This window comes from Argiope bruennichi, chromosome 7 (genome assembly GCF_947563725.1).
Source record: "Argiope bruennichi chromosome 7, qqArgBrue1.1, whole genome shotgun sequence".
Lineage (NCBI taxonomy): Eukaryota > Metazoa > Arthropoda > Arachnida > Araneae > Araneidae > Argiope > Argiope bruennichi.
The window spans coordinates 127,777,223-127,801,179 of NC_079157.1; the positions used below are offsets into that span (position 1 = coordinate 127,777,223).

The 23,957-nt window shown below is 26.5% G+C and overlaps 1 protein-coding gene across 2 annotated transcripts; it reads left to right on the top strand.

The window, feature by feature from the left end:
* Positions 1 to 481: 481 nt before the first annotated feature.
* LOC129974849 (splicing factor, proline- and glutamine-rich-like) lies at positions 482 to 23,500 on the top strand. 2 transcript variants are annotated; one of them, XM_056087613.1, is made up of 8 exons: positions 483 to 920; positions 7,582 to 7,883; positions 8,579 to 8,874; positions 12,657 to 12,711; positions 12,820 to 12,943; positions 14,165 to 14,197; positions 18,982 to 19,098; positions 23,234 to 23,500. In XM_056087613.1, the coding sequence occupies exons 1-8, from the start codon at positions 549 to 551 to the stop codon at positions 23,408 to 23,410; spliced, it is 1,476 nt and encodes a 491-aa protein (XP_055943588.1). In that variant the 5' UTR covers positions 483 to 548; the 3' UTR covers positions 23,411 to 23,500. The 2 variants fall into 2 exon arrangements, with proteins under 2 accessions (XP_055943589.1, XP_055943588.1); XM_056087614.1 differs by lacking the exon at positions 18,982 to 19,098 and having other exon boundaries at positions 482 to 920.
* Positions 23,501 to 23,957: the final 457 nt, after the last annotated feature.

The window sequence follows — 23,957 nt, forward strand, 5'->3', positions numbered from 1 at the left end:
TCAGCTTTTTTAGAAAATACTTATTTAAATAAATAAAATATTTTAAATAAAATTAAAATTATATAAATAAATTAAGTTGATCACATTTTAAATTAAAGCAGTAAGTATCAATTGTTATTAATAAAATTTTATAACTGATAGGGGCAATTTTAATGAAAAGCATGATTGAAATAACAACTATTTAGAGCAAATATTTAAAAGCGACAGCAGCAAAAATTGGAAAATATTTGTTATTAAAAAAAACATAGATTATGCATCTCTACTTGTAGTATGCAATTTTAAATGACAATTAAAGTCGGTAATTAAAATTCGTAAAAATATAGCATTGTCGTGTTATTTTATGATTAAAGTTATTGGAAAATCTACATAATTTTTTTTCCTGTGAATCTTGTTATTTGTTTTTATTCTTGCTCCATCGGTTCTGATAATAAAAAGGTAATATTATTATTTCAAATTGAAGTGAAGAGAGGCATAGAGTTTGTGTCATTAATCTTTTCTAACCGCCGCCGTTTTGTTTTTTGCCGAGATTGTTGTTTTGCCCTAACAAAATGGCTGAAAATAATAATTTTAAGAAAGGCGGTCCTTTTAACAACGAAAACAACAAACAAGATGTTAAGATGGATCGTCGCAGAGATAACAGACAAGACAACAGAAGACCACCAGGTCGTAATCAAAATGATAATCAGTGGGGCCGGAAAGATGCAGTGAAAGAAAAATTGGAGCTAATGAGTGGACCTACAACCAATTTGGTTAGTAAAGATGGAGTTTCTGCGAAAAAGTTTACTGGTCGCTGTCGTTTGTTTGTGGGAAATTTGCCTACAAATATCAGTGAAGAAGACTTCCGCAAAATGTTTGAACAGTTTGGCGAAATTGCAGAGGTATTTCTCCAAAAACAAAAAGGCTACGGATTTGTCAAATTGGTACGTAACAACATTTTATTTTTTGAAATATTGTTTTATATTTGAAATGCAAAACGATTTTGTTACTTTTTACATTGTAAAAATGCGATATAATTAATACTCTTAAATTATATTGGTTAAGAATAATTATTAACACTATAAATTATTATATTGTTATTCTTATTATGAGATATTTTTTTTTACAATGGCAGCCATCCATCATTTTACTTTTTATGCTATTAAAAATCAATTAATGAATAAATTCATTTGTTTTATCAAATGCTGTTAGGTCTTCAAAAAGCTGGTGAGCAATTTTAAAGGTGATAGATTAAAACAAAAGGGTCTATATTTTTTCACACTTTATTATTTGCTTCTCATTTTAACTTGGTATCAGAGCCAGCCTTCTTTATAGAGGAGCATGGGCGCAAGAAACTATTTGGGGTCCTAATTTCTTGTAAAGTAAAAAAACAAAGTCAATACATTAATTGCTGCAATTTATATACAGTCGATACATTAATTGCTGCAGAAAAGAGTTTACATTTTCTTTTTCGATGCTTAATATAGCAAATAAATTTAAAAATTCTGCACACATCCTTGAAAGAAGATAATTCTTTATTAACTTCAATTTGCTGGAAGAGCTCTCAGCACTTGCTGTTAATATCTGACAACGTAAAGAAAAGTTTTAACACAGTTAATATATTTAGAAATAACTCATTATTATTATGTATTGCAGTATATCTTGTGCATCTCTTTCATTTGAAATCAAATCCCATAGCGAACTAATTTTCTGGATTAGGTTTCCATCTACATCTTTGTTATAAAACTTATGAAGTTTTTGAAACATTTTTCTGAATTATGTTTTTCTAAAGTTTTCATATCGGTGATTAATTTCGAATCAGAAATAGTATTTTGTATACTTTTAAATCTATCTTCTATTTGTACAATAACAGTTATAATTACGATATTAAAAAAATAACATCTAAATTCCTATACCGGATTTTCTTTTACTTCATCTTCTGCTAATTTGCAATGTAATATTTTTCTGTTCCAAATTTGTTTTTTAGGAACTATTCTGAACTATTCAAATTATGTGCTAGCACTTTTGCTTTGTCTAAAAATGTGTTAAAATTTGTTCTTAAATTTTGGATTTCAGTTTTAATTTTGTTGACTCGAGTCAAGAACATTTGTTTTTGCTTGAAATAGTTCATTGATAGTGTCAATTTTGGAAAATATTGTAAACTATACTATTAAACATAAAATAAATGGTATTTTTTGTATTGAATCCAGTAGACTTTTAGTTTCGTAACTGCTGTATTATTCAATTTTTACATCAATACATTTTTCTTGGGCATTACAAGTTTGTACAAATTGCGTATATATGCTTTAACTGAATTCTAATATTTTCTCAATGAGTGTTGCATAATTATTTCAGGATTATGTTTAAATGTTTTTGTAGAATTTCCCATCTTTTTGTAGATGCAGGAAATAAGCATTATAAGCATTGCAATATCCCCCAAAAATTTTGCAATATATACTGCTGGAAGCAAGATCACAAATTAATAAATTAAAGTGTGATGGGCAAGGCATATAAATTGCATGTGGGTTTAGAGAAAGTATTCTAGACTGTACACCTTTGTATTTCTCTCTCCTGTTGTCACGGTTGTTGTTTGCCTGCACTCTACTATTCATTCTAAATCAAGCAGCTCACTTCTATAAAAATTTTATTAAAAATGATAATATAAAGTTTTAAAAAAAATAAATTTTAAACAGACCCTAAAGGTTAAATATTTTTTTAAACATTATCTATGCATACAAAGTTTCATATTTCTATCTAGAAAATTTACAGGTATTGGAAGAAATAAATTGACTTAAACCACTTTTTTTATATTGCTGATTGATGTTTGAATAAACCTTTTGTTATATATTTCAGTGATAATAAACACATCAAAATACGTTGTTAAAAAACCAGAATCAAAAAATAATGTATTTATTTAAATCTTATTAAATTTCAGAAAATTTTTGTAATATATTAATTGAGCATTTTACAAAACCCATGCAAAGTGAACATTTTTATTATCTACTAGCCACTTTTGGCAACATACCAGACCATCAGATTAATGCTTTCTAAAATTTTCAATTAAATATTTATGTACTTTGATCTCTTAATAGCTTTTTCTGAAAAATATTTTTAAGCTTCAAATTTTGATAGTCACACAACTCTTATTATTATAAAATCTTACAATATTTTGTTCATTGTACTATATATCTCTCTGGATTGATATCAATTGCTGTAAGAATTAAATTTGAAATGGGAGGGATAAAACTTCTACAAATACAAACACTTTTTTGCTGAATCCATGCATATTTTTTTTAAATTATGACAACAGATAATCAAATATTTCAGCATTGTAATCTTGAGTGTTGCACGAAATAATTTTTTAGATAATTTATGCAATATTTTAAGGAATTTATAAAAATTTCTCTCATTCATCATAAAATTCAATTCTACCTTCAAGAAATTTAAATATTGTAAATAATATTTTATTTTGTTTCAATCAATAAAAATGTACTTCTGGAAACAGTTATGAATTCTAGATCTTAAGCAAGCCTTTGATTTTATAAATCATATTTAAGTGAAATTATCTTGATGATCTTACAAACATATCAATCTTCTGTTATTAGGCTCTGCTAAAGTTTTGAATATCATTATCTTAGGACAATCATCAGTTTCATTACTTTTAAGTGATCAATTATGGGAAAAGTCCCATTTGCCAATTGGTGTATTTTCTTCAAGACAGTTGATGGATAGGTTTAAAATCATGCATTTTTATAGAATAGAGACATTAAAATTTTCATAACTCAATCAGTTTTAATTGCAAAAGAATTTCACTCTTTCTTAATTTAAAATAATTGACACAATAATATTTTATTAACTATGACTTGCAAAACAGAAGATCTGTATAAAAATTTACAATTCGTAATTCATCAGAAAACATTTATTTATTCAAACTTAATAAAACATAATTATTTATTTTACTTAGACCATTTTTTATTAGATATTAGCTGGTACCCAGTACATACTGCAGCAAAAGAAATAATTTTGGAAATACCATTTGAAATAGCTATCTTGTAAATTAGGAATGATAGAAAGAACAATATTTATTTTCTTGTTGAACAAGGAATACATTCATTGAAATAGAATGATATATAAAAAGTAGAAGTATAACTAATATTTATTTTATTTTATTGGCTTTATTAAAGGGCTTTAGGGTAAATAATACTTCATTTGTTTTTCTCTTCATCAAAAGCAAATAAATTTCTTGGCTGTCTGACTCATGAGCACCCACCATACAATGGTAACATGGATTTTCTAGGTAATTCACTTGAAGTGATTGTCCTTGTGCCTTGTTGATGATCGTTGAGAATACAAGTCGAATGGGGAACTGCAGTCATTTGAAATCACAAGGCATGTTGGTAAGAATAATAGGAATGCATGGAATGAGCCCATCATCTTCTCCATTCAGTTTCCCGTTAAGAATAACTGCCTCAATTTTTGCCACAAATTGGTTGTCTAATTATGATGCGCGTGATCGGATAACACATAAAACATTATCTTTCATTTCTTGCTGCACATTGATCTTGAGATTTTGAAGCATAAGAATTTGCAATTTGTAAACACTTGTTTGTTTGAGAAGCTTGAATTTCCTTATTTCTATGTGCTGCGGTGGTAGATCTGATAGGGGCAAATTTTTGAGAGCCATATATAGCAATTAACACAATATGAGTTTGTATAACCGAAATATTGTTTGTCTATTCACTGGTTAAATAGAAAAATTATTGTTTGCTCTGGAAATTCCATTATATATAATTTACCATGATCAACATCAATAAACATAAATCATTTTGTAAGTGTGTGATAAACTCTGAATAATATGTGCAGTTCGCTGCAGCCAAATTATTGTGTACCCTGAATGATAATATCTTGTGTAGATGACTATTCATTAACAATAAGAAAAGAAATTACCACTTGCACTAAATATTTTCGATTTTTTTCGCACGCATTAATTGGCACACTATATGTGCGATTAACTCTGAATGACATGTGCTGTTTACTGTTTGTCGATTGTCAATTTAAGAATAATATTGAGTCGTAGAAATGTATGAAACGATTTGTTTGTAAATTTTAATGTGTTCAAAATAAATGCTAATAATTGTACTAAGCATATAACGTTCCCCCAAATGCAAGCAATAAGTTGGCAAAGTGTTATTGCATTTGGATGAGTGGTACGGTGAGATATAAAATACAAACAAACAAAAATTCATTTTTATATATTCAATGCCTATAACCTTTGCGCAAGTACAAGCAATTATTGCAATTGGATGAATAGTACAATGATACATAAAATATGAATAAAAATTCATTTTTATATATTATATAATAATAATTGTGCTATGCCTGTAACCTTCATGCATTTTAATATATTAGATATACATCAATTAATAAAGAAATTATCTGTTTTGGCCTAATTAGAGTGTATATCCTGTATATATTAAACTATATATGTCTTGAGTAAAAGTGATTTATTTGATTGGATTGCAACTTTTTTTATTTAAAATATTAGTATCTTAATAATATTTTGCTGAATATGATTCACAGGCAGATGATCTATGTAAAAATTTAAAATTCGTAATTTATCAGAGCATTTATTGACGTGGGTTACATAACATATATTTTTTACTTCATTTAGATTTCATAAGATTTTACTTCATTATATCATGTTGTTAACATATATATCTCTATTAATAAAGATTTTACAAATTAGCTGTTGGGCCATGATTAGAGTGGATATCCTGTATATATTAAACCATGCTTGCCTTAAATAAAACTGATTTATTAATTTAATAATAAAGATTGTAAAAGACCATAGAAATTCTTACATTTATTTTTTAGAAAATTTCATATTTATTTTATCTTGACTGTTCTGAAAATTACACTTTTCTAGGTTTAATTTGTAATACTAGTTAACTTATTTTTTAATTTGAGGTTTTATCAATGCGAAGGCAACACGGTGATAAAATCTAATTTTCCCCCATGCATGCATAACATGCATGTGCAGGTTAAATTCATGTTTTATATTTGCAGAATAATGCATTGAAAATAGAAGCCTAATTTATGGGTTAAAACATTGTTATCATTAAAAAATAATTCTTTTTTAGGAAATTTTTAACTAGTTTTTTGGGGGGAGGAGAAGGGGAGTATTGAATTGTGCTTTTTCTGCAATACTGTATATGTTCAACTTCTAAAGTTACTCTTTGCAACACATTGACTGCTGCACGGAATTTCTTACAATGTAATTTATGCGGACCTGCCAGTCACTGCTGATCCCTACGTTGAGGTGTTTATAGAGTTTTTTTATTTGCAAGTTAAAGGTATTTGCATGCTAAAATAAATGTTACCATCTAAACTTATTTTAAACCCCAGTGAATTTAGAATCAAACATGTCTCCAAGTTTTTATACAAACAAAATAGTAACATGAAACCTTGTATCTATATAAATGTATAATTTCAATTAAAAAAAAAAATTATCTTCTTAAAAAGTTGAAGCATTTTCATGAAATTGCATATCTAGGTATGATGTTAAGGAAAGTAAATGCTTGTTCTACTTTTTGAGGACATCCTATATATATATATATATATATATATATATATAGAGAGAGAGAGAGAGAGAGAGAAATAGGATGTGTGTGTAATAATATTTCTGCCTTAAATGGGCTAATTTTTATCTTAAAATTAGTCCATGTTAACTTCATTCTAAAATGATTTCCTGATCTAATTCCCATTTTTTTATTTAATTATTTCTAAAATGTATTCTAGAAAATTGATGACTATTTTATTTTCTAATACTCCAAGTGAAGGGATAACAATTCATAACACTCACACATACTTTTCAAAGATACCCAAGATTCCCTTGCTTAAATCGACAAAGAAATACCTATCAGAATTTCTTTGTTAAATCACTGAAGGGGCAAATTTCTCTCCTTTGTACTTGTTTCTTGATGTAGAATGATACATTTCCTATCACTTCTTCCCAGTAAGTAAAATGCCTCTCATGTAAAATGAGATAAAGTTCAAAAAATTCTTTTTGGCCATGATTCTGTAAAATTACGTTTATACACATACACACAAGGTACCCATTAAATCTCATATGCCGACCCTCTTTCTTTTTATTTCAGAACAATGTCTGTCTATAGTCTTGAGAGTGGTACCTATGTGAAACTGCTATGCACTGTGTTGTCACAATAATGTAACCTGTATATTTAAAGAATATAATCAATTTCATTTTTTTAAGAAGCTGCCTTAAATTTACATTTTGTTTTATAGTTTAAAAAGTGTGATCTTTTCAATTTGCTATGTAAATTATATTTTAGCAAATACTCTTGTGTTTATGATTCTGGGTAACTACCTTCTTTGAAATTTTTTACAAAGATAAAGATGCAGGCTTTAACGTTTTCCAGTTTATCATAAATTAATTTTAGAAGCTATTTCGGAAGTTGAACCTTTTTAAAATATTGTTATTTGCAATTTTGTAAGCATAAATTCTATTCTGAATAGTTGCTTTTTTTAATGATAACTGAAATGAGCAATTATTCATTTATTAATTTTTAATAAATTGTATTGCAGGATACTCGTCAGAATGCTGAAACTGCTAAGGCAGCTTTGGATTTCTCGATGAAAGATGGTAAACAACTTAGAGTGAGATTTGCTACACATGGAGCTGCTTTAAAAGTGAAAAATCTTTCACCTTGGGTCTCTAATGAGTTGTTAGAGGCAGCTTTTTCTGTTTTTGGTGAAGTTGAAAGATCAGTTGTTATTGTTGATGATCGAGGAAAGCCAGTAGGTGAAGGTATTGTTGAATTTGCAAGGAAACAATCTGCACATATGGCTATCAAACGATGTACTGAGGGATGTTATTTGCTTACTAGGTAATTTAGAATCAGTATAAAATTTTCTATTTCATCATTTTTGTTCCATAATCACACAGGCAGAATATTAAAATTTCTTCATCTAGAAAATAATTAAATATAAAATGTGGTGAAAGCATTCTGTTAATTACGTAGTATTATTGACTCTGATGCAATAATCTTAGATGTGATTCAGTATATATTTTTTTAATCTTTTCTGAGCATTAATTAAAGTTAAATCTTGGTTAAAGCATTTAAATTTATTTTTATAGTATATGAATTATATATTTGAAAACTTTTATGAGAAAATACAGCACAGTACCCAATATTTTTTATATTTTCTAAATTTTCTTACCATCTAAGAGATGCATTAACATTTCACATCAGATTTAATTTCATTTTGAAAAATGAGATTTTTATTTTTTTTTCATGGTCAGATTTTAAAATAATAACTACTGATATTGCCCAAGTTTAAGTTGTATTTGTATTTTTAAATAATATGATTTCATTGCAACCTTAGTTATACTTCAGAGAAAACCATTTGTGAATTTACTTTCTTATAAATAAGATTTAATATAAAAATTATCACTTTAATATAATTTTTAAAAAAATTTTTAAACTATATATATATAGTTTTAAATAAAAAAAATTAGGAAACTAAAAAGATCTTTATGATTGCATTCTAATTAAATATCTTTTACTTTATAATGTTATAGTTCACCTCGTCCTGTTGTTGTTGAACCTTTGGAACAAAGAGATGAAGAGGACGGTCTTCCTGAGAAGAATTTTCAAAAAGGCAATAAAGATTATTTGAAAGAACGTGAAATTGGACCCCGTTTAACTGAACCTGGTACATTTGAACATGAATTTGCTAACCGTTGGAAGAAACTCTATGAACTGGAACAACAAAAGAGAGACCACCTTGAAAAAGAAATTGAAGAGGGCAGACGACAACTAGATGAACAGATGGAATTTGCTATTTATGAACATGAAGCAAATCTTCTGAGAGAAAGTAAGTACATTCAGTTGATATTTTTTTGTTTTTATTAATATTATAATTTTTTAATTCGTATCTTGAATTGCTAGTATTTTCTGTTTAATTCAACAAAATGCAAATTGTAGACTAAATTCTCTGCATATAAGTTTATTCATGTTTTTTGCTAATTTTCATCAACTTCTCAGAATAAGGTTACTTTTCTCGGGCACGGCACAATTTAGCACAGTTGTCTAAATAGAAAAAATGATCGCCGAAGCAAGTGATACCAAATTAATTACCAAGTATTGAATTGTTTCGTGTGTTATTATATAGAAAATGAATTTAAAAAAAAAACAACTTTTGAGACTAAAATATTTTGGAATTAGTTGAGGATAAGCTCACTGAAACTGTCTTAAGGAATATAGTTCAAAAGTATTTTGGAAATATCGTGTTTGTTCAATAATTGGTGATTGAATTATTATTGAATATTCATTGTTATTGAATCTTTACATATTTGCACACATACAAATAAATGGTGTATGATAGAATGAAGCATTTTTGAACTAAAACATGAATTTAACAATCTTTGATCTAAGTTACTTCTTCAATAAAAAAGAGCTGAACACTTCACTATGTTGGTATTATCATAGGGTAGTAAGCGGATCTAAAATCAAGAAATTTCAGGTAATTGGAAAAGACCAGGAAAATTAATTTAAAAATTTGTATTTTTTTATATTGGTAGTTATTACCAGACCAACAATTCACTAATCTGTTTTCTCAAATTGAATGAAACATTGTTATCAACTAAGGAAAATCATTCATTCACTGAAATCAGAAATAAATTGAAAGAATTTGCAAAGTTCAATAAATGTTAGGGCTCAGCAATTGAAGTTGAAGAATATTAAAAAAAATATTGCTAAATAAATTCAAAAATATAATTACAACATATGAAAGGACTGAAATGCAATAATTTAGAAAAGATCATAACTAATAGTTCACATACTGTATTTCTAGAGAATTCTTTTTTTAAAGTGAGACCAGTTATCAATTTACTTTGTCCTTATGGTTTTCTTTAGATGAATGTGAAAATTTTATTGCAGGTTATTTGATTATTTTACTAAAGATAATTCTGGAAATTCAATTTTTCAATCTTTACATCTATGTATGGGGAAGGTCCAATATTCCAATGGTATCTAAATAATTCCAGAGATAACAATTACTTCTTTTGTTCACATATAATGGTAAAACTGCCATAAAGTTTATTTCAGATGATTTAATGTTGATGGTCAAAATACAGCTCAATAGATGTTTTATTTTCAAATGCAACTCTTTTTTTTTTTTTTTTTTTTTTTTTTTTTGCCTGGTTAAAATTTATATTTGCCTCTGACCCAAAACAATTTTTAAAATACCTTCCTTTAAATTACCATCATACAATCTATAACCGATAAATTAAAATGCTCAAGTCTACTATGTGCTCCAATGTATTAATTTTTTTTTTTTTTTCTCATCAGTGCTTATACCCGGCCCATTGAAAAAATTTGCAAGACAATGGTATTTACCCAACTCACGCTGGCACTTTACTTTTCAATATATGTTCAACATTAAGTTGGAAAGTTTTAAAACAATTTTTCCTCCCTTTAAAAGGAAAACAAATCACCATTCTGGAGAAATTATTTCCAATGGATAAAAAATAGGTTTTGTTTAAATTTAGCTAATTTACTGTTATCATAATCAAATGTATCATTTTTTTAAATTTCAATATTCCAGATTGGCTTGTAATTGTTGTTTTGAATTAAATAATCAATATTCAAATTGCAAAACATTTTATGTAAAAATTTAATATTTTCAGAATGATGTTTTTTTTTTATTCTTTTCCATTTGAAGTTTCTGCATCTTTATACACATCCTTAGAATCATATATAGATTTAAAAAAATATTAATCATTAGATCTTTTAGCAAAAATAATTTCCTCTTATTTGGTACAATGAACCATAAAATTCCATTTAAAATTATAGTTTGCTTTCTCGAATAAAAAAGCAAATAAAAGCTCCCTTTGAATTTATGCAAGAATATTATTACTGTTTCAAGTGTTCTACAATGTTTGTTTGTTTGTTTTTACTATTTAAGATAACATGAATGTTATCTTTGTTGTTGTTGTTTCTTATGGCACTTGCCATGGACAAGCCCGCTGTTCGAAGACAGCCGATTTTTTAGCCTGAGGGGGAGCGCCTCTTGTTTCTATAGTAGCGCCATCTAGGGCCAAGAGAACGACTTAGCTACACACACGTCACAACCCTTTTTACGGGGCGGACTTCATTCACACATATCATTTACTCCCAGATCGTAATTTAGACCTGAATCAGAGAACGATCACCCCTGATCCAGTACCCCCAGTGGTATTACTCTCGACATGGAGAACTTTGTGACCATGACAGATTTAACGCGCGTCAGCCACCAAGCACGCGGGGAATCTTCAGCCAGCGGCGGGGAATCTTCGGTCCCAACCAAAGGGACGCGAATCCGACGCTCTACCAACCATGCTATCCCGGCCTTATGTTATCTTTGCTTACTTCTAATGGATTTACTAAATTACATATTGCTTATGACATAGATTTACTTATTATACTCTCTCCAGTGTTATTACAAAAATTAACTGAATTGCTGCTGCAGTATCAGCAATCCAATTAAAGTTATCAATTACTTCATTTACACAAGTTTAATAAATTAAAGCTTCATTTTCTAAAATAAAACAATAATGCATCTGATCTCCTACATTTAACTTAAAATAATTATAATTTATATTTTATAATTGAAATTGATAGTTTCGCTTTAAATCATTCATTTGTATGGCTAACTCATTTTTGCGCATTATCAGCAGTTGCTAGGTTTTCTTAATTTTACTGATATTTAGCATCCTTGCTTCCACGCTCGTTATTATTTTGGTCAAATCAGTGTTCACATAAAAAATTTAAGCATTTATGTTACTCTTTTAAAAATTTTAATGTTCAAAAATGTCTCTTTAGGCTGTAAAAAGAAATATTTCGTAGTAGAGCCAAATTAGAGTTTTGTCAATGTGTAAATGATTTTTATTTATGGTTGGCAGGCTAAAAGTTTATGCAATTTTGTAACTGAATAATTTCTTTTATTTTACTACAGTATTATCTCTTTTCAATTAAAAGTGCTTACTGTTATTGCTAATATTACCTTACAGTTACTTTTTTTTTTTTTTTCGTTTTGTGCTTAAAACTGATTTTATTTAATGCTGATTATTATTTCATTTGACTTTCCTGGACGTTAAATTTTGTTTATTCTACATAAATTTTAGACACAAACAGAAGAACTAATAAGTGTGCTGTATAATTAATAAGGAGGAGAACATGCATCAAAATTATTCTGAAGATTTTAGATATATCCAGAAAAAAATTCAAAGGAAATTTTTATAAACCTGGAAAAAATTGGGGAATATCAAGCAGCTGCAATAACAACTGGTTTTTGTTTGTTTAATTTAATCTTTTTTTAAAAAAAATATTGTCAAAAAGTTGGAATTTTATTATTTTTCAATTGCAAGAAAAGTTTTTACATCTCCTTTGACAAATTATTTAGAAGGAAACTGGTTTTTTCTCTTCTATTTATGTTTGTGTTATATATATAAAAATTAATGTTAAATAATTTTCATTATTTAATAAATTAAATTTAATTTTAAATTTAATTTATTAATAATATATTTTATATATTTATATAATTTAATTTCATTTGTATGTTATCTTAACATAGGTGTTTTAAAATTCTAATGTACAATATATTAATTTTCCTACTAGGATTGCGTCTTATGGAAGAACAAAGCAGCATTATTCAGCGTGAGAGAGAAATGCGGTAAATTAAATATCTTTCTGATATTAAAAAAATTATTCTTTTTTTTATGTATATACTTGGCTTATCTTGTTTCCTTAACTGAAAGTGATTAATTAAATAAAATTCTAGAAGAGAAGAAGAAATAAGACGTGAAGAATCTCGCCGTGCAGAGGAAATGCTTCTTCGCCAACAACAAGAAGAAATCTTGAGAAATAATTTAAGACGAAGACAAGAAGAAAATATGATGATGGGGGTAAGTAGAAATGTCCCTACTTTCTTTCTTTTTTTTTGCTAATTTTGATTAAATTGTTTCCAAATTATGTTAGTCTTAAAAATTGATTGATTTTTTTAAAGAATTTAGTCTAGGCAATTTTATTTATGCATATTCATTTTTTTTAAAAACCATTTGATCATTCATTTTTATATGGTGTTGTTGAGAAATAAAAATCCTGAATGCCCAAACCAAATGGGATTATTAATGAAACAGTTATATATAGATTTGCTTGTTAATATTAGCTATAAATTTTTTGCTGATAAGAAAAGTCATAAATTGTCATTTTATAACATAAAATAAGCATTTCCTGAGTAAAAAGTTATTTAAGTTTCAGATAAAAAATATTTCAATATATATAAACAAAAGATGATTACTTAAGTTTTTTAAGTTTAATGTTTTGTTTAAAATTTCTTTTCTAATCATTATTAATTTAAAGTATGAACTCCAGTGATTCTGGAATTAAGTATATCATTAATTTAATTATAATAATTTTGTATTTAATGAAATTTAAAATTAAAAAAAGATCATACTAAATTAGTTACCTTTGATTTTATTTTCAACAGTTTGAAAATTGTAAAGTGCTAGATATAGTAATCTACTAAAATACTGCTCAGAATAGAGAGTAAAATTTAGAATATGTGGGATAGACACATGAGTGTTGTTAATTTAGTTGTGAATGCCACATAAACATATGCAAATTATTAAAAGAATTTTTTTTAGTTTTATGTAAACTATCAAAGATAATCAATAATTTATATTTCTAGTATAATTTGTCTATTATGATAAATCCTGTATTTGGAAAAATGTAACTCTTAGAAATTGTGACAAATTTCTCTCTCCCTCTCTCACCTCCCTCTTGTTTTCTTCCCCTAAGAAATTTAAAATGCTTTTTGCTAAATTTAAAGTAAGAGAAACACTATTAGGTATGTGCATAGAGGAAAGGTTTAAATTTTTTCAAAAGTAGATTTTTTTTATGCAAGTCATGAAATGCATATTGGTCAAAAGTCAATCAATTTTCAACAAAACCATTAAATGCTCTTAAATCAGTTTTAGAATAATTATAAAGTATGAATATTATATGCTTGAAGCTGATTTAAATTATAATGATTTTTCTATCTTAGAATAATTATTGGAAAGAACTGTTTAATTATTGGAAAATGTTTTATATCAAATTATAAATTTTTAAAATCTGTGTTTCAGGGTCCACCTGGTTATGGTGAAAGAATGGATAGGGTAAGTTCTTATTTTCAGTTTAATGGCTATTATTCCAAATATTGTTGGTGGCTTTATTCTTTGATTCACTTCCATTTTTCAATATCTCATTTCTTAATTCAGCAAATCTTTAAGAAAATGTTTCATTATTACCTGCTGCAAAATATACAGGATTTAACTAATAATTTAGAAATTGATTTGTCCAAATACATTTAAGTTTCAATTATCTCATTAGATAATTGTTGAAGATGGATGAAAATGTATGGATTATTGATATGTATTTAAAGCTTGCAGAATATTTTATTCCAGTTAAGAACTGTTATTCAGATATGAATTTTTGATTAAGAATTTAATGAATTTAGATTTATATGTTTTTTAGTAAATAGTTTATTAATAAAATTAATTAAAATCCATTTTTCCCCATTTTGTAAAATTTCTTCTGTTATTATTTATTTATTTTTACTTTTCTTTTATACTTTTGTAGTGATTAGTCTGCTGTGTGGCCAGAATTTGGCTTTTTTTTTTTTTTTTTTTTTTTTTTTTTTTAATGAAACTTTTTACAATTATTTAGATATCTGATTTTCGAGTGGTTATTTTCATAAACTAACTTCAAATCGGATTTTAATGTTTTTATTCATATATTCTCTGAATTGTTCTTATTTAAAACATCCAGATAATTTCTGTTTTGAATAACTAGTTTTAAGTTTGAAGAAGCTGCGTCATAATATTCTTTGTCATAATAGTGAAATACTAAGACAGCGATTTATATAGTACTAGCCGTCTTTGGCGACCAGCCAGTTCACGAATCTTAAATTTTTCCCTATTAGAAATTTAAACTGGGCATGACATTTTTTTAATGTATTATTTTTCAAGATTGATGCTAGAAATTTATATATGCCCTATTGTGCAAAAAATCATCTTCAGTACCATTTAAAAATTTTAATTTATTCTGTGAGAAATTTGTCTTGAATTTTAATTTGAATATACATATATCCTTATAAAAAGATTTAGTCCATGGTAAAAAAAGACTTGTGAATATATCAGAAATTTCAATAGTTTCTGGAAATGATATGTTGAAAAAATTGTTGGCTAATTGATTTTTTTGATAATTTTTAATATTGCAAGTTTTTTCTTTCCCTATTGCAAAATACTTATTACGTGTAAGGCAATTTGCACTTGGTTACAAGCTGCTGTTTGAGCAAGTGTAGATCTCTGAATGCCTTACACTTTAATTGCTGATTTGAATGTGACAACAATATCTTTTTAGTATAAACTAGTATTTACTTTGTTATGTAGATGTTATTAATCATTCGTCCAAACTTCTATTATGTCTATTTTTTTAGTACTTTAGCTATCTTTTTAATCATTCTATTGCTGAAATTTTACTGCTTATTTTTAGGTGAGAATGTTTATATAATTTACAGAATTTGTATTGATATTCTCATAAAAACTTCAATAACATTCGTGATTTTTACTATTCTAAATTTTAAGAAGAACTGAAAATGAACTCTTATAATTAATTCATTTTTTGAATAAGGGGTTATTTGCCTTTATTTAAGCTATATTGCTTGCTTACTTACTTGTGTTTAAGTACTACTTTGCTTAAATCCCTATAGGTTTCTATTTGTTAGATGATGACCTGTATTTTTTTTATTACAATACTTTATCATGATTTTATTGATTCTTAAAATTCTAAGTGATGAACTTAAGAAGCCAATGGATATTATTTCATTGGATTTAAATTATTTTTAAAGCTGTTATATTATTATTTGCACTATTTTTTTTGACGCCGTATTGTTAACAGAAATGGAAAGTCATGCACATCTTTAATTTTGAATTATATCTGATTTAATTAAAAAAATTGGAAGTAAATTGCATTTTTTGATTATGAAATTAAAGGATTATTAAACTAATTGAATTACTATTGGTTTACATGTTACCAAAATAAAGAATAAAAATTTAATTCTTTAAAATACCTTGAATATTTTAATTTTAGATTATTAATCCAAGTACTGTTTTTGCTTTTACTTCACAGAGGAACTGAGTGGAATTTTCTGTTACCTACTTTTATGATACAATATTTCTGAAATAGAAATTTCTGTTAAAATTTTACGTAGTTTCTATTCATTTACTAAAATTCTAAGTTTCATTCATTTTTCAAATTTCAATGAAATAACTTTGGAAATATTCTTATATTTAAGGATAGCTTTTCAAGTTTTATATATTTCAGGCTTTTCAAATATATCCTTTAAAAGTATTCTTTGAATATATTTATATAATTAGAACAAATGCATATTAAATGCAAAATATTGTAAAGCGTGATGGTTTTATTAATAAAAGCTGAATGAATATGAAATATTTTCAATAATTTTTCTTGGAAAAAATTCTTTTTTTGCAAGCATATTGATAAATATTGTACTTGATTGCAAAGATGTTGTATATTGTATATGATGAAATATTGTCACAAGACATTTACACCTTTCATCAACTAATACTACTTTGAATTAGTATAATATTTTCAATAATTTTCAAACTTCTTAAACAAATGGAATTGGTTTTCTTGAAAGAATTATTTTACAAATATAATCTTTATGTCCTGCTTTTTTCTTCTTTTATTATTATTATATGTGATTGATCTTGAAGAATTATTTTAGTTAATATGTTGTCAAAGAAACAGTGACAACTAAATATTGTTGGTTCAAGCAGCTCAGTAGTAGATCTTGTTGCTATGTTTATAAATTTGATTTGATTACTGTGCTTACAAACTTAACAATTCTTAATTTGAACTATAAAATTTAAATTTTATTTGAAATCGATTTCTAAACTTTTTTTGTGATCTTAGGCTTTAAAAAAAAGTCTACACTGAAGATAAATTCTCCTACAATTGCAACTACAAAACAAAAATACAGAAAACAGACTTTCAAGAAGAATTATTAAAGATTTTTATTATTAAGAATGTCATAGTGGTAAACAAACATTTATTGTATTTAAAATTCAGACTACTTAGCTTACTAAAATGTTACGCATAAAAAAGTTTATTGATATTTTAAAAATGAAAAACAATTCTTTTATATTGATCTTGTAATTTAATCTGTTTTGCATGGAATTTGATCATTTACATTAGAGAATCGTCTGTCTTCATGCATTTTGATTAACAGATTTTTTTGTGTTAGTGTTATTAATGTTAAAATTTCACAAATGCTATAATTTCAACCAAATGTTATAATTTCTTTCTTAAAATTTTTTAACCAATATTCACATGCTTTGTAAATTGTTGATCAAAAGTATGTTGAATTTCAGAGGAAGCATTTGGCATTAGATATTACAATCAACAAAAATCATTATAGAATAAAATCTTTTGCTTTTAGTAATTTTTAAACATCAAAAGAAAATTTTAGCACATTACCAGAACATATAAAACTAATATTTGATTTTTTTTTTTTTTTTTTTTTTTTTTAAATGTTGGCAGCTTTAGATCTTAAGTAGTAAATTTCTGAAGTATTTTGATGTACTAACAATTGGCTTGATCATGCTTTTCTCTTATGATATTTTCTTGCATATTTTGGTTGTAGAAGTATCCTTTTACTGTTTACTGCTTACAACAGGGTGTTTACCAGTCATTAAATAATTCTGTTAGAATTTTGAAATGGGGTGGGAGATATCTCGTTTTCTGGACAAAAAAAAACAAAACTGCAAGACTTTTGTCTTGCAGTTAAAAAGATAATGATAAAAAAAAAATGTGCTACTCATCAGAGAAGCTAATTTTCAAACTTAATGATTATATCTTAGCAAATTGTTGTACACCTCAGTTTCTTGATTTTAATGAGACGTTTCATATTTTGTCTTCATTTGATAATATTTCATATTTACAAAGTCTTAAAGTAATTCTCTTGAAGCTTTGAAATGGCATATTAATATTGCTAAATTAAAACTGACAAAAAAAAATACATGATAAAGTACTTAAAAAAGCATGATAGAAGAATGATTACATGAAAGGGCCTTTTTCACTGGGGAGGGGGGCACCTCAGATAAGAACATAAGAAGTTTTTGGTATGGTGAATTGTTCTTATCACCTGAGCGTGTACAAAAATGTTGTGTGGTAGGCTACCCCCTACCAACAATGGGACTACCTCCCATGGAAGAGTTTTTACCGTGTGATGAACCTTAGGATTCAACCTCAGTTCCTGCCACTGGTGTTGTGGCAGTCTGGTCATTCAGATTTTTCTGTGTGCCTCATGGCAAGTCGGAGTAATCATTTAGTGATTACTTGAAAGCATGACAATTGTAAATTACAGATTTTTGTCAGTGTCCTTGATAATGATGACATTTTAGATTAATAAAAATTTAGAGAAAGTTGTAAATTTAGTTTTAATCATAAGGCATATGATTTTCTAACTTAATTGCCAAGTGACCAGTTATTTTTATCAAGTCAGTTTCATTTATGGTAAGCTTAGTATGTTGTATTTCACATGTTATTGAATCTTTTTAATCTGAAGAATGCTTATCCATACTGTTTTAAGAAAATTATTTCATAAATAATTACTTACAATTTTGGTACTGAAACTATTAAAAGCTTGTTCAGGTATTTGGAATATTAATTTGTCTGGAAGTTAAAAAGAGATTTTAATAAAGATATTAAAAAATAAATCTGACAGAACTTGGTAAACATCCTGTATTAATCTTGGAGTCTTTTACCGTGTTTTGGTAAAGGTATTTTGAAAAGATTAATATTGTTGAAGGCTACAAATGAGCCCTTCATTCTTTTCTTTTTTCCTTTGGTGTTAAGTCCTTCCTCTTTCTATCAGGATTCTGCTATGCGTGGAATGCCGAAACAAGCACCGATGTCCCCATCAAGGGGTATGGGTGGTCCCGGTTATGGTCCTAATGGCATGATGCAAGAACCTGGTATGGGCATGCCACCGGTAAGATAATTTTCAATGGTAAAATTAAAAATGTCTTGTGGCAATAGTTAATTTGGGACATATTTTGGTGTATTGATTGTAAAAAAGGTCTTTTTTTTCTGGAAAACATACAATGAATATATGTTTTGATTATTATGCCTTTCACAGTCAGAATCTTCATAACCGTCTGATAAATTGAATTTATTAGAAACTGGAGGCAGAAATTCCAAGGTTATTATTTGTGGTTCTAGTGTTTTTATATTGCCTGATTATTTTGAACAAAAAAAAATCGGATGTGTCTAGTTGGCTTTTTTTTTCATGTGTCTCTTTGAAATAACCTTTAAATAACTGTAACACTTCTGCAAAACAATTTTCAATGTTGCTAAACAAATGCCATTTTTGAAATCAGTAACTTAACACATTCTTTTTAAAATAATAAATTGAGAAATTGTTAAATATAGTGTTCTTTGAGGTGCTAAGTCAACACGCATACATATCTACGGTCAATAGTTAAATAATTATAACTAGCATATTTTCATTATGTATTTTGGTCATGGTTTCTTTAATTGTGAGTTGGAAAGTCAATCAAATTTGGTTGAAATCCTAAAATAAGATTAAATGGGAAAATGCTGTGCTTGTAAAATTTCCTCTTGCATATCTTTTAATTTTCTGTGCAAAAATAATCCAGATAACTATATTTAGTTTAAAAATTGCATTTCTTTTATATTAATTAATTAATTTTAAATTGTATTACGTTTCAATCATTATTTGGTATTATTTTTTACTCCACTTAAAAAAGTTGAGTAAAATATATATATTGAAGTTAATTAAAAAAAATAGTGAATATTTATGAAACATCTTTATATAGAATAATCTTAAAATTTTATAAATTTTAAAGCTATATTTCTTTGTAGATTAAATCCAGTTTTTACCAATTTATAAAAATAATTTTGATATATACAAAATATTTTCCTTCATGTATCTTAAAAGACAGCAATATCATTACATAGTTTACACTTTCTATTGTTTATGTATGAACAATGATAATTTTTTTTAATTCATGACATCAAGCTTATTCATAACATTTTGGAACAAATCTGAATTAGTTACAAAAAATGACATATGAGGATTGTCTTATGGAATGCTTACTTTAAAAGTTAACTATCTCTTCTGAAATATTGGTCCTTTTTATTCAATTCTTCATTTGTTAATTTGCTTGGAATTAATATCTTTCTCTTTCAATCATGAAATTTTAGGTGCTTATTTTATACAATTAAAAAAAAAATTACTACTAAAGTCGCATGTGAATAGTGCAATTGTTCATCGTTTAACTGAAAATTATGATAAAGAATAAATATATATGTTTATTGTATTTTAATCAATGAATTTTTATGACTTAAGTATTTGCTGATTATGATTCATTGCATTAACAATTTTTTTTAAAAATCTGATACTGAATTGCTTTTATTTACATTATTTTATTAAACATTATTTGTATAAAATCTTGATTGGTTGTATTCTAAGTTATAAATTTATACATATAATACTACTTGCACTTCATTTGGTCATAATTATATTCCTGTTGCTTCTTATTTTGTTTGAGGTATTAAAATATAGGGATAAGTCTTTTTTTGTCGATGACCAGCACTTTTTTTTTTTTTTTTTTTTTTTTTTTTACATGCTGAAAGTTGGTACAGTATTTAGTATGAATAGTGATTGAAGATTCTCACAATATTGTTATCCACTGTGATTTTTCATAATAACAGATGTAATTTTATCCTCTCTGAGAAGGGCAGAATTGGTTTCATGGATATATTTTTCTTGATAAATATATATTAGGTTTACTTCATAAGTCTTGAGTTCATTCATGTTACAAAGGGTCAATACTTTATTTGAAAGTCTGTTACTTAACTGTTTGATATAACAGCTTGTGCCATTTATTTTGACTTCATTGGATGATTATTTTTTATATGAGAGGCAGTGGTTATTATTAATTTTTTTTATTTGTCTAACAAATAAAATGCTTACATGATAATCTGAGAATAGTAAGTTATATATATAATGGAAATTTTGTGTTTGTTTATTAAATGCTGTTATTTTGTTAAGCATTTAGTATCGTGGAAGATAATTTTCTTGTGAATTTAATCGCTTCCTTTTAAAATCTTTGTTTGCGCTTTTTTTCATTTATGGTTAGTTTGTTGATTAATGAAACCAAATTTATCTTTCTTATAAGAAAATAATTCATTTCAGGTAGGCATGCACTATAGGTGATGTGAAATTTCACTTTCAATTTATTTTAATATGTATGTTTTACATAGTAGTTGGATATATTAAATTTGGAAAAAATATTCTAAAATTCTATTGTAGTTATATAATTATGATTTTGGTTATTGTAAGCATATATTGGGGAAATGGCTGAGAAGGTATTTGGATTTTATTTATTGAATTTTATAGTTTGCTAAGTTTTATTTTGAACTGATTGCTCTAGAAATTCATAATTCCTTATGGAAAATTTTCTTTGGTATGTTTTCTCTCTTCATTTTATTACATTTTCAGAATTATTTGACCTTTCATAGAAATCATTAATGGGGGAAATGAAATGGTATTTTGGGCCAATTTTCTTTCTCTTCATATTTGTCTGTGTTTTGGTTATTTCTTTAGTTAGTTATTTTTTGTAAATTCAAAAGGCTATTTCTTTATAACAAATGTTAACACTGAAAATGTTAAAATATTAATATTTTTTTTGTGGTCATTTTTTTTATTTACTCTGTTTTAAAAGCTCTGGCTTATCTTGTATAAAGATCTCAAATGACTCCTATATTTCCACTCATAAAAAATATATAAACTTAAAATTAGTAAACTTTTTTTCTAATTTTTTTTTACTATAAATTTTTTTTATAAAAATCTCATTGGATCTATGAATAACTGAATCACCAAAGAGTTTCATTTTAGACTTGAATAAGGTATAAAATGAAGTCTATTTAAGCAAATGTTATACTCATCTGTATTTGTGTGTGTGGGGGGTCTTTTTCTCTCTTTTTGCTCTTAATATAAAATATGTTGTGTTAATTAGATTGTGTTATAAAACTTAGGCATGTTTTCTTACTTGAAGATTTTATCAAAAATTCAAGCTTAATACAAATAGTTTTTTTTTAATAACTTGTATTAGCAATTTTCCCTGTATAGCAAAAGAATTTTGTCTAACTAAATGATATTCTTACATATTTATTTACCAGTTATGATTTCAGATAATAAACTTCAGTTACATAGCTTAATATACAAATTTGCAAGTCTAAACTATTTTTTTGTCTGTTACAGCTGGTACTGAAATATTTCTAACATTTCTGCATATTTTAAAGCAAAATAATGAATTTTCAATATATAGATATTGTGAGGAAATAAGAGTTGTATTGAATATTATGTTTTGTCTATAAATGAATAGCCTACATAAGTTCCTTTTAGATATGTGACATGATAGCAATCTTAATTTTAAAAGGAATTCACTGAAAACATTGATACTTATGTTAAATAAAAGTTTAGAAATATTAAAATATATTTTCATTTTTATTTTCTTATGCATTTATAAGGAAGCAAAAAAAGAAATGACAGTAGTAGTATCTATAAAAATGATTTTAATCAGAAGTTGTTCGTCTTTTCTTTATACGAATTGCACAGCAATATTTTGCTTCAACTGATAGATTGTGTGACTATTCCATTATAATAATTGTTATTCAATAATATTTGCTTTATTTAACTTTTTAGTGTTAGAATTGTTCAAGAAATATTTAGATGGAAAACTCAGAATATAATTTTATGTGTGCATTATTAAATAAATGTATTTTTAGTTATAGATCTAAAAATAAATATTTAATTTTATTTTAAATCATTAAAATGATTTTTATCGTTTACTAATTTATTATCCTTGCTTCTTTTTTTCCCCCGTTGCTGATCCTGTTTGCTGCTGATGTTTGCTTTTCTATGGTGTCTTCAAACTTTATTAAATATCATATATAATTCTGTTGTGTGGAATCTCATTTGAACATTAATCATCATTTGAATCAAAATCGTGGCATTGAATGGTTTCCAACTATCATTTGATTGAATGGATTGTTTAATTCTAATTGCCTACTGAACATTAAAATTCATATAACGTCAGGGGCGTTTTGATCAGCCACCCATGGGTGCAGGTTATGCACCAGGTGGAGACCCCATGGTTGATATGGGGGTTCCACCACCTGGACCAGGTCCCAGAGGCGGAATGCATGGACCGATGCCACCACATGATAGAATGGATGAGAAGTACCCAATGGATGCTAAACGAAGGCGATATTAGCTAGTATGATGCATGAAACTACCTTCTTTTTATTATCCCACTCATTTATCTGTATCTGGTGTATGACAATAAATTCATTTTATCTTATTATTCTTTGGTTTTTTTTTAATTTGTTCACATCAACTTTATTTTTAAATTTTTTTTTTTATTTATTTTTTATATCTGAAATTTTAATTTTAAAAATCATATTTAGTTTGAGTCTTGTGCATTTCAGTTATCATCTGCCTTTTGTGGAATTTTTATCAAAATCTTGTGATGCTTGGGCTAAGTGTTTAAGAAAAAGTGTTTTTAATTTATTTATTTTTACGGAGCTAGTAGACATGTTATATTTTTATTTCTAGAAGTTATAACACAATAAAGCTTTGCTTTAATTTGAGATAGTCACAACTATTTATGTATTCATCTGTCAGATATGAAGTATTTTAAGTTTACCAGAATAATTCGGAAAGATTTAATAATTGCTTGAATTTAACAAAATTACATCAGGTCCCTGAAAATAAAGTTACTTTATAATTTGGCTACGAGATTCTCCATTTGATATTTTATG

Excerpts from the sequence above, each read along its gene's own strand:
- LOC129974849 (XM_056087613.1), top strand. The coding sequence starts at position 549 with ATGGCTGAAAATAATAATTTTAAGAAAGGCGGTCCTTTTAACAACGAA. Across the intron at positions 7,884-8,578 it reads GGATGTTATTTGCTTACTAG|TTCACCTCGTCCTGTTGTTG; the intron begins GTAATTTAGAAT and ends ATAATGTTATAG. Across the intron at positions 12,944-14,164 it reads AAGAAAATATGATGATGGGG|GGTCCACCTGGTTATGGTGA; the intron begins GTAAGTAGAAAT and ends TCTGTGTTTCAG.